Raw genomic sequence first — 14,963 nt, 5'->3', positions numbered from 1 at the left:
GTTTGGACCCCGACAGCTACCACCAGGTCGGAAGATAATACACTACATCATAAAATTCACTGAGGGTTTACTCTAAAAAAAATCTGGAGCCTGTATTATGTCCTTTCTTGTAAACTCAAACCCATTTATAATCATAAAGGACTAGAAGGTTCGACAGTTTTTTCAGACCATTCCAACTCACCATTTATTCTGTCCCCTGCTGAGATCACAGAGCATAATTATACGTATTATCTATGTTACTATTTCCTTCCACTGTGTGTCATCTCTAGAGAAGATCATGAAAGCACAAGGTCTAATGGATAGGAGATGCTCACTTCATTCCCGTTCTTCCTCCTTTTCTAATTCTCAAGGCAATGGCTCAGGAAACATCTTGAGAGAAAGGATGATGTCAATCTAATTTATCTCAAATTTCCCTCAGTGCCTAATGCGGGTGCCATTATCTGGATGGACTAATGCATGGATGGTGGGGTAGGTGCATATATGAAAACAGATATAGAGCCAACCACATAAAATTATCAACTGATCTAAGTCCGTCTTTGAACTCTAGGCCTTACTCCTTTCTCCTTACCATGCAATTAAGTTATCAAAATTTCCCATGTCTGCTGCCTTTGTGTTTGAAACTTCAAAACTTTCTTTTGCTTCCAGAGTTTGAAAGGCCTACAGCTGGATGTGTCTACTTCACCCAAAAGTACCTGGACTAGAAAGATGAGCCCCCAGACTTGCCATATCTTCATAAAGGAAAGTGTTAGAGAATAGAATGTGTGTGCTTTGCCTGCCTGGAAGAGAAAAGAAACTCATTTATTGCGAGTCTACTATCTACCAGGCATGGAGGTAGGTATGTTATATAGTTTATCTTATTAAATTCTCACAAACACATTTATGAGATAGCATTATTATACACACTCTACAGATGAGGAAAGTTGGCTTCGAAGGATTAAGTAACTTGCCCAAGGCCATACAGTTGCTATGAGGTAGAGCTGGGAATCTCTGACAAATATATATCAATCTCATACACTTTAGTACCACAGGTAACACTTTAGTACCTCTTGAACCTCCACAGGCAGACAGCCCTAGCAAGGCAATTAATATCCTGCTGTTTACATAAGGCTGGCTTTTTTTTTAAGCAGAGAATCATTTCTCCTTTATTCCGGTCCTCCTCCGGTTTTCAAATATAGGCCTCCTGTAGCCCTATTCGCTTTAGATGTTTAGGAAAACATAATTAGAAAAGTAATCTTGTACTTTACTACTCCTTTAACTTCTATAAACCTGTCAATAAAATAAGTGTAGGCATATTATTCAAAAATAGGCTCATTTCTTCTTAATAAAGCATGAGATCATAATTATGATGGGAGATTTATAGAATATCTGGTTAGGAAAATTTTCCTACATACATTAACTTTCCTTTTGGACTGAAGACTTCTCTTACTTTAGAGAGAATGTGTTCTATTTTAAGAGGCACAGGATTCCCAGAGTGATTAGAAGGCACGACATCATTGAAGATGATCTTTCTACAAAAGTGTGAATGCCTGTTGATCTACTGTTTCTCCTTCCTAGTTAAATATTAATCTAAATATAAGTTAAGTCTCTACCAACCAAAATGAAAATTCAAAATAATAGCTAACACGTACTGAGTGCTAGTTATACGCCAGGCAGTTTTCATTCTTTCTACAATCGTTGAAACCTCACAACCATCTGAGGTAGATCCAATAATTCACCTCTTTCTGGCAATAAAAAAACTGAAACAGAAAAGTTTAGTAACCTGTCAAAGGTTCACAGATAATAGATGGCAGGTCCGAGAAAAAGAATCCCCCTACTAGTTAAGTGCATGCTGCACTTTCTCACTCTTGGACAAGCTCAACTTTTTGAGAACGTGAGGAACTAGCCGTCATGAGGAAAGGCAGCAGTGTCAAGGTTTCTGAACGAGCACAACTGTGAGTAGAGGCATAAACAGGGCGCTTGATACTGAAGAGCCTGCGACTCAGCCCCTCCCCTACTCAAAAACAGATCATGCGGCAGTCAGCAAAATACTACAAGCAACAATGTTACCTCTGAATATTTAAGAATGTCTTCTTAGTCTTACTAGGGAATCCTTACGTTTGTAGAAAAGTTATCATGAACAATCATGATATTCTTAGGCTTTAACTTCCTTTTGATACAAACTGATGTTTTCAAACTGCTTCATGAGGAAGTATTACAGAAAGTCAAGGAGTAGAGGGGTTCCACAACGGGTGCCCCGCCCTACATTTCTGTGTCTCCCTTCATCTGTGCACAGGAAGCCACAGGAAAAGCGTCACCGATGTTGGGGGTGGAGCCAGGAGGTTGGTAGGAAGAAGCTGGAAGGGGCAGGAGAGGGGGGTCTGACTTGACGGAGCAACTGCTGGAGGAAGAGCTCAAGAGAGAAAGGAGAAAACACATGGTGGAAGGGGGTGATCTCTGAAAAGGCAAGAGGAAGCTCTGGAAGAGACTCATCAGTAGCTGGCGAAGGGAAGGAGGCAGTCAAAGATTATTCTAAGAGGTTAAATATCGTTTCCTGGGAGGACTGAGACTGCGTCAACAGAAATAAAGGGGAACATCAAATCAAACCTGATTCTGCAAACAAGACAACTCTGATTTCTGATCAGAAAGAAAGGGTCTGTAGCAGCTCCAACAGTATCGCGGTCACTTACCTCCTGATACACATCTCCTAGCAACCTCCCACAGGATGAGTCCAAAACTGTACATGTCCGCCATGATGTAAGACTGAAAGTGATTTCTATTCAAGCTCTCATCCAACACTTCTGGAGGCATATAGCGTTTGGTGCCAACTCGAGTGTTGGGTGGTATGTCAACTTCATTCGTATCACTAAGGAAAAAGTAAAGCAAAGCACTATAAGCACTGAAGAGGACCAACAAATGACAGTCAAGGTGATTCCTGACCCAGGGCTTTAATGAAAGGTGGGAAAGGATATCCTTCCAGGGTTCCTTAAAAAATACTTCCTGCCAAAAGTTAAATATTCACAGGTAAAAACCCAACGTAGATGATGTTCAATCAGAACGAAGCTGCCACATATAGGATAGCATTGCCACTAGATCAAGTGTAAGCTCTAAATTATGGCTAAATATCTAGAAAATACCATCCTTCCCTTCATATTTTAGTCGCTTTGCTCTTAAAATTGGCAGGTGCACATGTCATTTTGGTTTGAGACAGTATTTCTCAAGCCAAGTGTTGGGAGGCTTTTATAGCTACAAACAAGTAAAAAGGGATGGGAGGAGAGGACCAGCAAAGATTTGCAAACGTTTTATTTTGATAAGCAGAGACCTATAAAAGAGCTTTCTACCATCACTATTATTTCATAAACCGAATAACATGTATTTTTAATAACAAAAGGAAGTCATTGAATATAATATCTTTAGCTTTAAGAAAATTTCACAACATGCTCCATTCATTATTATTCCCCACAGATGGGGAAGAAATTCCTGGTGGAAGGACATCGATCTAGAGGCTGGCACACAGGAACCATGGCCTCAGTGCCGCGAGCTGGAGCCGGAGCTACGAACCCATGTTGCAAAGCTGCTAAACTATGATGACTCGAGGGGCTGACCATTAAATGAGAGGATGCGTGTGACATCGCTGCCAGTGCAGCAGCGAGCACACAGCACAAGTCTAACAAGTCCCACAGCTCAATAGAAACTACTGGGACTGAGGGGTGATGAGCCCCCATTTAGACGGATGATGAAACTATGAGACAGGAAAGGTCTTGTACAAAAACTCACAATTAATCTGAAGTTTGTGGAAAACCTTGGATAAACCTTCCTCTCTCCCGATTCCCAAGAGTTTTTCTTTCTCTTTTCATCACACTCCACTGACTCTCAAGCATTTACATGTTCTTTTTCCTCAACGTGGAAAACAGTTGCATAAGTCAGATATCACATTTATCATGCTGTGTCACAGACATCTGCAAACTTAGCAAAACACTAGTGGCTTTTGGGGAAAAAACCTCTGGGCCTGATCTTATCGCCTCAATCTCTGTCTTCTAAAACTCTGTATATCTCAACACTGTTTACATTTACTAACACTTATAGGGCTTCATTCTTACGACCCTTTAAAATTCACTTCCAGCTAAAATCCTTAAGCTAAAGCTATTTCATCAGACGTGTCACTAGGATACTCATTAGGCCCCTTGGGATCTTCTCAAAGCAACAACTCTCAAGGAGCCTCTTTTCCTAAAATAAAAGTTAAAGTGGAAATTGTTTAAAATGAAAAAAAACTAACGAGCTGGTACTCCTTACCATCTGTGAACGTAGGTCTTAGTGCTCTGGGCTCTTTTCTAAGACTAGAAAGAGTTTAAAACGTGAATCATAGTATTTACCAGCAGGATACAATAGAAAAATGTCACCTGTGTACCTAAATAGTACATAGTAAGGAAGGAACGTTGAGCAGAGAAGAGGCTTAATGATAACCATTAGATTTAAAAGATGCCACAAAGGCTCCATCTTCAATTATAATGCAATTTCTCTCCTCTTCTACCCACTGACACCTCTTATGTGAACACACGGAGGATATTTCATTAATATGTTATATGTGTGTGTTATAATTTATAATTTTGAATCATTAGAGAAAGACAGTGCTGGGATTGGATAGAGGATTCTGGGTTCTATGCAGAGAAACGAACATGGGGATTTGCAGATGGAAAGAAGATGGTAAGGGGCCTAAATTACATTCCAGAACATGTCCTGGGAAGGGAAACCAAAAACAGTCCTAGCATGGGCCCTACAGGAGCGCATTTAAGCCAAAGACATACTCTGACCACAGGCGATAAAGATTGTAGGCAATTCCTTTCCATTCTTACACTTAGGTCCTTAATGTTTTATTTGGATTCGGGAGGCCAGGAAGGGCTGATGGAATTTGTGACATGGAGACATCTATTGGAAAACTAAGAGGTAACTGGTATTCGATGATAACGGAATTAAGATTTGTGATGGGCAGACTATACATAGTTCTCTAAACTCTCATTCCCTCAAACACTGAAAAAACATATGGTCAAGGATGTGGCTTGCCCATCAAAGGCCCCAAAACCAGTCCCTTACACAGGCCACGTGTGCTCGGCACTGCCGTACCTGTTCAACCTTCCTCTCCCCATCCTAGGGGTTTCCCCACTAGTATCTGAATAAACATCTCCCCTGGGAGTATCTGAGTAAATATCTTCCCCTAGAAGAATCTGAATAAATATTCTCCCTTGTAGTATCTCAATAAATATCCATCTTCCACCCTAAGACAGTAAACTCCTCTGAGCTCTGAATAACTGTCATAATCATTTGTTATGTCCCTAAAGAGCACAGCCCCCTTCGTCTCCACTCACAGTGTGCCTTGCACATGGCAGATAAAGAATATACTTTAAACGAAAGAAGGAAAAGGCCTTTTTATAGTAAACTTCACTGTGGGTGATTTAAAGAGATACGTAAAAATCTCTGTAGACCATAAAAGGAGACATTACAGGTATACAGGAAGATAAACTGCATTTTGTTAAGCAAATTAATTTTGTAACAGGTGACTATTAACCCAACGGCACATGCCTTTAGCACTATATTTAAAGAACAAACATACTAACTATAAGTAATTCCCAGCTGACATTACAAAGTATCAGATCCTCCAAGATACACAGCTCTGTCCCTTCTTCCCTCGGGAGGGTTTCTCTACTTGAAAGTAATTATACTGTATTTCTCTCCCAGGTCTTCAGTCACATCATCTTACCCGTCCTCAAATAAGGGCAGAGAAAAATGGAACTTGTATTAATCTTCAAGACCAAAAAGAGAAATTAAAGTGATTTAACACTTGGGCAGCAAGAGTAAAAGAAGAAAAAGAGACGGGAAGTAGAGTCAGACAGTGCAGAGCCTTGAGGCTAGGTACGGAGTCACTGAAGGAAAGGGCCAAGCAGAAGGGAGGAAGAAGAAAAGGCCAAGTTGCCTTCAGCTTTCCCTGCCTTCCTTTTCCATGGAGGCCGGGAGGGCTGAGAGCCGATGTTGGCAAGAAAAGATGGATACAGCACAAGGGGGCAGAGTCGGAGAAGAACTCCGAACCCACAACATAATTCCATGTGCCGCAGTGGCTACACGCACACATATGTGTGTAAATTGTCAAATCACATACAGGAAATATAAATGCCAACCAGGATACTGGTTACTTCTGGGTGGAAAAGGGAGGATAAAACAGGGAGGAGAATACAAAAGGGTTCTTTAACACTGGATTTCTTTTTTTAAAAAAAAAAGACCAGACAAAATTAAGGCAAATTGTTAATATCATTCTTAAATTATTACATGAGTGACTCATTATTTTTTATATTATCTGTATGTTTAAAATATATTATAAATAAAAAGAACAGCAGGATGAGGACCAAGAAAAGTATATATGTCAAGGATTAAGGCACAGGTTAGAGGCACAAGGCTCTGAAGATCAAAAGTCCTCTAAATAAACTGGACAAAAGTACAGAAAAGATACATTTCTACCATCAAAATGTGGGTGCTGCATTCACTGTAGAGGAAACACGATCTCTCTTCTCTTTTCCCATAGAGAAGGGATGGAAATATTTGCACAAAAGGGTCATGATTAAAGAACTGGGTTTAGAGAATTACAGGGGCACTGTTACCCAATCATGTTTTTACAACTAATACTTCTACTAGATCCAACAAGGCTTTTGTTCCTGTTAATGTGAGTACCACTAAGATACAGATTTAAGTGGAACTGGAAGAAAATAAAAGTAAAATTTGAATAAAATAAGTTAAGGGATGTAGAGTAAATTCCTCTCCAGGAAAAAACCCTGTGCTAGAATCATACTTTAATGGGTACTTTTCTTATGAACTTTAGAGACAGCAGGGCTGGGACAGGATAAAATAAAAATACCTAAAAACAGTCAGAGACCTTCAAGATGGCAGAAGAGTAAGACGTGAAGATCACCTTCCTCCCCGCAAATACATCAGAAATGCATCTACACGTGGAACAACTCCTACAGAACACCTACTGAACGCTGGCAGAAGACCTCAGACCTCCCAAAAGGCAAGAAACTCCCCACGTACCTGGGTAGGGCAAAAGAGAAAAACAGAGACAAAAGGATAGGGACAGGACCTGCACCAGTGGGAGGAAGCCGTGAAGGAGGAAAGGTTTCCACACACTAGGAGCCCCTTCGCTGGCAGAGACTGCGGGTGGCAGAGGGGGGAAACTTCGGAGCCGCGGAGGAGAGCACAGCAACAGGGCTGCGGAGGGCAAAACGGAGAGATTCCCGCACAGAGGATCGGTGCCGACCGGCACTCGCCAGCCGGAGAGGCTTGTCTGCTCACCCGCCGGGGCGGGCGGGGCTGGGAGCTGAGGCTCAGGCTTTGGTCTGAGCGCAGGGAGAGGACTGGGGTTGGCAGCGTGAACACAGCCTGCAGGGGGTTAGTGCGCCACGGCTAGCCGGGAGGGAGTCCGGGGAAATGTCTGGACCTGCCGAAGAGGCACGAGACTTTTTCTTGCCTCTGTTTCCTGGTGCGCGAGGAGAGGGGATTAAGAGCGCTGCTTAAAGGAGCTCCAGAGACGGGCGCGAGCCGAGGCTAACAGCACGGACTCCAGAGACGGGCATGAGACGCTAAGGCTGCTGCTGCCGCCACCAAGAAGCCTGTGTGCGAGCACAGGTCACTATCCACACCCCGCTTCCGGGGAGCCTGTGCAGCCCGCCACGGCCAGGGTCCCAGGATCCAGGGAAAACTTCCCCAGGAGAACGCACGGCCTGAGTGAGCCAGAGCCCCCGAATCAGCGGCTCCTTTAACCCTGTCCTGTCTGAGCGAAGAACAGACGCCCTCAGGCGATCTACACCCAGAAGCGTGCCCAAATCCAAAGCTGAGCCCTGGGAGCTGTGAGAACAAAGAAGAGAAAGGGAAATCTCTCCCAGCAGCCTCAGGGGCAGCAGATTAAGTCTCCACAGTCAACTTGATGTACCTGCATCTGTGGAACACCTGAATAGACAACGAATCATCCCAAAATTGAGGCAGTGAACTTAGGGAGCAACGATATTTTTTTTTTCCTTTTTCTCTATTTGTGAGTATGTGTATGCTTCTGTGTGTGATTTTGTCTGTATAGCTTTGCTTTTACCATTTGCCCTAAGGTTCTGTCTGTCCGCTTTCTTTTTTTAGTATAGTTTTTAGCGCTTGTTATCATAGATGGATTTGTTTTTTGGTTTGGTTGCTCTTTTCTTTATTTTATAATTACTTATAAATATTTAAAATTTTTTTATTTTTTAATAACTTTATTTTATTTTTCTTTCTTTCTTTCTTTTTCTCTCCCTTTTCTTCTGAGCCATGTGTCTGACAGGGTCTTTGTGCTCTGACCAGGTGTCAGCCCTGTGCCTCTGAGGTGGGAGACCCAAGTTCAGGATATTGGTCCACCAGAGACCTCCCAGCTCCACGTAATATCAAACAGCAAGAGCTCTCCCAGACATCTCCATCTCAGTGCTAAGACCCAGCTCCACTCAAAGACCAGCAAGCTCCAGTGCTGGACACCCTATGCCAAACAACTAGCAAGACAGGAACACAACCCACCCATTAGCAGGGAGGCTTCATAAAATCATAATAAGGTCACAGACACCCCAAAACACACAGCCGGATGTGGTCCTGCCCATCAGAAAGACAAGATCCAGATTCACCCACCAGAACAGAGGCACTACACACCTCCACCAGGAAGCCTGCATAACCCACTGAACCAACCTTAGCCACTGGGGGCAGACACCAAAAACAACGGGAACTACGAACTTGCAGGCTGTGAAAAGGAGACCCCAAACACAGTAAGTTAAGCAAAATGAGAAGACAGAAAAACACACAGCAGATGAAGGAGCAAGGTAAAAACCCACCAGACCAAACAAATGAAGAGCAAATAGGCAGTCTAGCTGAAAAAGAATTCAGAATATTAATAGTAAAGATGATCCAAAATCGTGGAAACACAGTGGAGAAAATACAAGCAGCATTTAACAAGGACCTAGAAGAACTGAAGAGCAAACAAACAATGATGAACAACACAATAAATGAAATTAAAAATTCTCTAGAAAGAATCAATAGCAGAATAACTGAGGCAGAAGAACCGATAAGAGACCTGGAAGATAAAATAGTGGAAATAACTACTGCAGAGCAGAATAAAGAAAAAAGAATGAAAAGAATGAAGACAGTCTCAGAGACCTCTGGGACAACATTAAACACACCAATATTCAAATTATAGGGGTCCCAGAAGAAGAAGAGAAAAAGAAAGGGACTGAGAAAATATTTGAAGAGATTACAGTTCAAAACTTTCCTAATATGGGAAAGGAAATAGTTTATCAAGTCCAGGAAGCACAGAGACTCCCATACAGGATAAATCCAAGGAGAAACATGCCAAGACACATATTAATCAAACTATCAAAAATTAAATACAAAGAAAAAGTATTAAAATCAGCAAGCGAAAAACAACAAATAATATACAAGGAAATCCCCATAAGGTTAAAAGCTGATCTTTCAGAAGAAACTCTGCAAGCCAGAAGGGAGTGGCAGAACATATTTAAAGTGATAAAAGGCAAAAACCTACAACCAAGATTACTCTACCCAGCAAGGATCTCATTCAGATTTGATGGAGAAATTAAACCTTTACAGAGAAGCGAAAGCTAAAAGAATTCAGCACCACCAAACGAGCTTTACAACAAATGCTAAAGGAACTACTCTAGGCAGGAAACACAAGAGAAGGAAAAGACCTACAATAACAAAGCAAACAATTAAGAATATGGTAATAAGAAAATACATATAGATAATTACCTTAAATGTAAATGCATTAAATGCTCCAACCAAAAGAAACAGACTGGCTGAATGGATACAAAAACGAGACCCATACATATGCTGCCTACAAGAGACCCACTTCAGACCTAGGGACACATACAGACTGAAAGTGAGGGGATGGAAAAAGACATTCCGTGCAAATGGAAATCAAAAGAAAGCTGGGGCTTCACTGGTGGCGCAGTGATTGGGGGTCCGCCTGCCGATGCAAGGGATGTGGGTTCGTGCCCTGGTCCAGGAGGATCCCACATGCCACGGAGCGGCTGGGCCCGTGGGCCATGGCCGCTGAACCTGCGCGTCTGGAACCTGTGCTCCTCAGCGGGAGGGGCTGCAACAGTGGGAGGCCCGCGTATCACAAAAAAGAAATACAAGAAAGTTGAAGTAGCAATTCTCCTATCACACAAAATAGACTTTAAAACAAAGAGTATTACAAGAGACAAAGAAGGACACTACATAAGGATCAAGGGATCAATCCAAGAAGAAAATGTAAAAATTGTAAATATTTGTGCACCCAACATAGTAGCACCTCAATACATAAGGCAAATGCTAACAGCCATAAAAGGGGAAATTGAGAGTAACACAATCATAGTAGGGGACTTTAACACCCCACTTTCACCAATGGACAGATCATCCAAACTGAAAATAAATAAGGAAATACAAGATTTAAATGACACATTAAACAAGATGGACTTAATTTATATTTATAGGGCATTCCATCCATAAACAGAATACACTCTCTTCTCAAGTGCTCATGGAACATTCTCCAGGATAGATCATATCTTGGGTCACAAATCAAGCCTCAGTAAATTTAAGAAAGTTGAGATCGTATCAAGTATCTTTTCCGACCACAATGGTATGAGGCTAGGTATATCAACTAAGGGAAAAAAATCTGTAAAAAGTACAAGCACATGGAGACTAAACAATACACTACTTAATAACAAAGAGATCACTGAAGCAATCAAAGAGGATATCAAAAAATACCTAGAAACAAATGACAATGAAAACACGATGACCCCAAACCTATGGGATGCAGCAAAAGCAGTTCTAAGAGGCAAGTTTATAGTAATACAATCCTACCTCAAGGAACAAGAAAAATCTCAAATAAAAAACCTAACCTTACACATAAAGCCATTAGAGAAAGAACAACAAAAAACCCCCAAAGTTAGCGAAGGAAAGAAATCATAAAGATCAGATCAGCAATAAATGAAAAAGAAATGAATGAAACGATAGCAAAGATCAATAAAACCAAGAGCTGCTTCTTTGAGAAGATAAACAAAATTGATAAACCATTAGCTGGACTCATCAAGAAAAAAAGGGAGAAGACTCAAATCAACAGAATTAGAAATGAAAAAGGAGAAGTAACAACTGACACTGCAGAAATACAAAGGATCATGAGAGATTACTACAAGCAACTATATACCAATAAAATGGACAACCTGGAAGAAATGGACAAATTCATAGAAAAGCACAACCTTCCAAGACTGAACCAGGAAGAAATAGAAAATATAAATAGACCAACCACAAGAAATGAAACTGAGACTGTGATTAAAAATCTTCCAACAAACAAAAGTGCAGGACCAGATGCCTTCACAGGTAAATTCTATCAAACATTTAGAGAAGCGTTAACACCTATCCTTCTCAAACTCTTCCAAAATATAGCAGAGGGAGGAACACTTCCAAACTCCTTCAACAAGGCCACCATCACCCTGATAGCAAAACCAAAGATGTCACAAAACAAAGAAAACTACATGCCAATATCACTGATGAACATAGACGCAAAAATCCTCAACTAAATACTAGCAAACAGAATCCAACAGCACATTTAAAGGATCATACACCATGATCAAGTGGGGTTTATCCCAGGAATGCAAGAATTCTTCAATATATGCAAATCAATCAATGTGATACACCATATTAACAAACTGAAGGAGAAAAACTATATGATCATCTCAAGAGATGCAGAAAAAGCTTTTGACAAAATTCAACACCCATTTATGAAAAAAACCCTCCAGAAAGTAGGCACAGAGGGAACTTACCTCAACATACTAAAAGCCATATATGACAAACACATAGCCAGCATCGTTCTCAATGGTGAAAAACTGAAAGCATTTCCACTAAGATCAGGAACAAGACAAGGTTGCCCACTTTCACCACTATTATTCAACACAGTTTTGGAACTTTTAGCCACAGCAATCAGAGAACAAAAAGAAATAAAAGGAATCTAAATCGGAAAAGAAGAAGTAAAGCTGTCACTGTTTGCAGATGAAATGATACTATATATAGAGAATCTTAAAGAAGCTACCAGAAAACTACTAGAGCTAATCAAAGAATTTGGTTATGTAGCAGGATTCAAAATTAATGCACAGAAATCTCTTGCATTCCTATACACTAATGATGAAAAATGAAAGAGAAATTAAGGAAACACTCCCATTTACCATTGCAACAAAAAGAATAAAATACCTAAGAATAAACCTACCTGAGGAGACAAAAGACCTGTAAGCAGAGAACCGTAAGACACTGATGAAAGAAATTAAAGATTATACAAACAAATGGAGAGATATACCATGTTCTTGGATTGGAAGAATCAACATTGTGAAATAGACTATACTACCCAAAGCAATCTACAAATTCAGTGCAATGTGTATCAAACTACCAATGGCAATTTTCACAGAAGTAGAACAAAAAATTTCACAATTTGTATGGAAACACAAAAGACCCTGAATAGCCAAAGCAGTCTTGAGGGGAAAAAACGGAGCTGGAGGAATCAGGCTCCCTGACTTCAGACTATACTACAAAGCTACAGTAATCAAGACAGTATGGTACTGGCACAAAAACAGAAATATAGATCGATGGAACAGGACAGAAAGACCAGAGATAAACCCATGCACATATGGTCACCTTATTTTTGATAAAGGAGGCAAGAATATATAATGGAGAAAAGATAGCCTCTTCAATAAATGGTGCTGGGAAAACTGGACAGCTACATGTAAAAGAATGAAATTAGAACACTCCCTAATATCATACACAAAAATAAACTCAAAATGGATTAAAGACTTAAATGTAAGGCCAGACACCATAAAACTCTTAGAGGAAAACATAGGCAGAACACTTCCTGACATAAATCACAGCAAGATCCTTTTTGACCCACCTCCTAGAGAAGTGGAAATAAAAACAAAAATGAACAAATGGGACCTAATGAAACTTAAAAGCTTTTGCACAGCAAAGGAAAACATAAACAAGACGAAAAGACAACCCTCGGAATGGGAGAAAATATTTGCAAATGAAGCAACTGACAAAGGATTAATCTGCAAAATTTTACAAGCAGCTCATGCAGCTCAATATCAAAAAAACAAACAACCCAATCCAAGTACGGGCAGAAGACCTAAACAGACATTTATCCAAAGAAGATATACAGATTGCCAACAAACACATGAAAGAATGCTCAACATCACACATCATTAGAGAAATGCAAATGAAAACTACAATGAGGTATCACCTCACACCGGTCAGAATGGCCATCAGCAAAAAATCTACAAACAGTAAATGCTGGAGAGGGTGTGGAGAAAAGGGAACCCTCTTGCACTGTTGGTGGGAATGTAAATTGATACAGCCACTATGGAGAATATGGAGGTTGCTTAAAAAACTACAAATAGAACTACCATATGACCCAGCAATCCTACTACTGGGCATATACCCTGAGAAAACCATAATCAAAAAGAGTCATGTACTAAAATGTTCATTGCAGCTCTACTTACAATAGCCAGGACATGGAAGCAACCTAAGTGTCCTCGACATATGAATGGATAAAGAAGATGTGGCAAATATATACAACGGACTATTACTCAGTGATAAAAAGAAACGAAATTGAGTTATTTGTAGTGAGGTGGATGGACCTAGAGTCTGTCATACAGAGTGAAGTAAGTCAGAAAGAGAAAAACAAATACTGCATGCTAACACATATATATGGAATCAAAAAAAAAAAATAGGGTTCTGATGAACCTAGGGGCCGTACAGGAATAAATACGCAGACGTAGAGAATGCACTTGAGGACACGGGGAGGGGGAAGGGTAAGCTGGGACGGAGTGAGAGAGTGCCATGGACATATATACACTACCAAATGTAAAATAGATAGCTAGTGGAGGCAGCCGCATAGCACACGGAGATCAGCTCGGTGCTTTGTGACCACTTAGAGGGATGGGATATGGAGGGTGGGAGGGAGATGCAAGAGGGAGAAGCTACAGGGATATATGTATATGTGCAGCTGATTCACTTTGTTATACAGCAGAAACTAACACAGCATTGTAAAGCAATTATACGCCAATAAAGATGTAAATAAATAAATAAATGAATAAATACAGGGAAGTAAGGAAAGGAGGGAGGGAGGGAGGGAGGAAGGAAAGATGGGTAACTTGGGAGGTTGGGGGTAAGGGGCAAGCCACCTGGAGAGAAGAGGCCCAGGGTTATGACAAGACACTAAGGTCCTATAGGAAAAAAAAAAAAAAGGGAAAAATGTTCTGGTAGTGTGAATTTTAATAACTAAATTTCATGCAATACCCTACAACACACCCCAGTAAAGATGTGTTCAATCTTGAGCTGACAGTGTTTGCGGAAGAAAAGAATCAGCAGCTGCATCATGTAGAAAAGGTACAACATGTATCAGAGATGTAAGGCTGACGTGACAAAGAGGCAAACAAGCTCCTTGGGATCCACAGATGTGCTGTGAATGACACTGAGTTCCCTGCTGCACTAGGGAGGAATAGGGACAATAAGGCCTAATTTTATTTGAATCTCAAAACCTAGGGTGCCCTCAGCTGGGGTTCCATAAAGAGGCATGACAACCAAGTTCCTATTTCTGACCAACGTCACTTGACTGACAGTGGCAGGATATAAAAAAAAAGCCAGCATGGTGAAGGAAGAGGTCCACACTGATGACAAAGGGCCCCCTACACGGATGCACACTGTGAGTGGCTCCTCTCACCTGGAGCCACCAAGTTAAGTGAGGGATCCTAAGGCAACGGCTCCAAATGGGGAAGTAAAGCAAAGATGACTTTGATACTGTGTGTGTGTGTGTGTGTGTGTGTGTGTGTGAGAGAGAGAGAGAGAGAGAGAGAGAGAGAGGGAGAGAGAGAGAGAGGGAGGGAGAGAGAGAGAGAGAGAGAGAG

At 41.0% G+C, this 14,963-nt stretch overlaps 1 protein-coding gene across 5 annotated transcripts in view; it reads right to left on the bottom strand.

Moving 5' to 3' along the window:
* BMPR1B (bone morphogenetic protein receptor type 1B) overlaps nt 1–14,963 on the bottom strand; it is a 424,563-nt gene that overhangs the window by 6,896 nt on the left and 402,704 nt on the right. For all 5 annotated transcript variants that reach the window (XR_003434972.1, XM_027116943.1, XM_027116944.1 and 2 more), the window contains one exon: nt 2,667–2,842. Coding sequence is in view for 4 of the 5 variants with exons in the window: in XM_027116943.1 (XP_026972744.1) it covers nt 2,667–2,842 (176 nt within the window). In the remaining variant the exon portion in view is untranslated. The remainder of the gene's footprint in view (nt 1–2,666; nt 2,843–14,963) is intronic.

This window comes from Aethalodelphis obliquidens, unplaced genomic scaffold (assembly GCF_003676395.1).
Source record: "Aethalodelphis obliquidens isolate GAN/ISIS:26980383/991018 unplaced genomic scaffold, ASM367639v1 scaffold17, whole genome shotgun sequence".
Lineage (NCBI taxonomy): Eukaryota > Metazoa > Chordata > Mammalia > Artiodactyla > Delphinidae > Aethalodelphis > Aethalodelphis obliquidens.
This window is presented reverse-complemented; position numbering and strand designations above follow the sequence as displayed.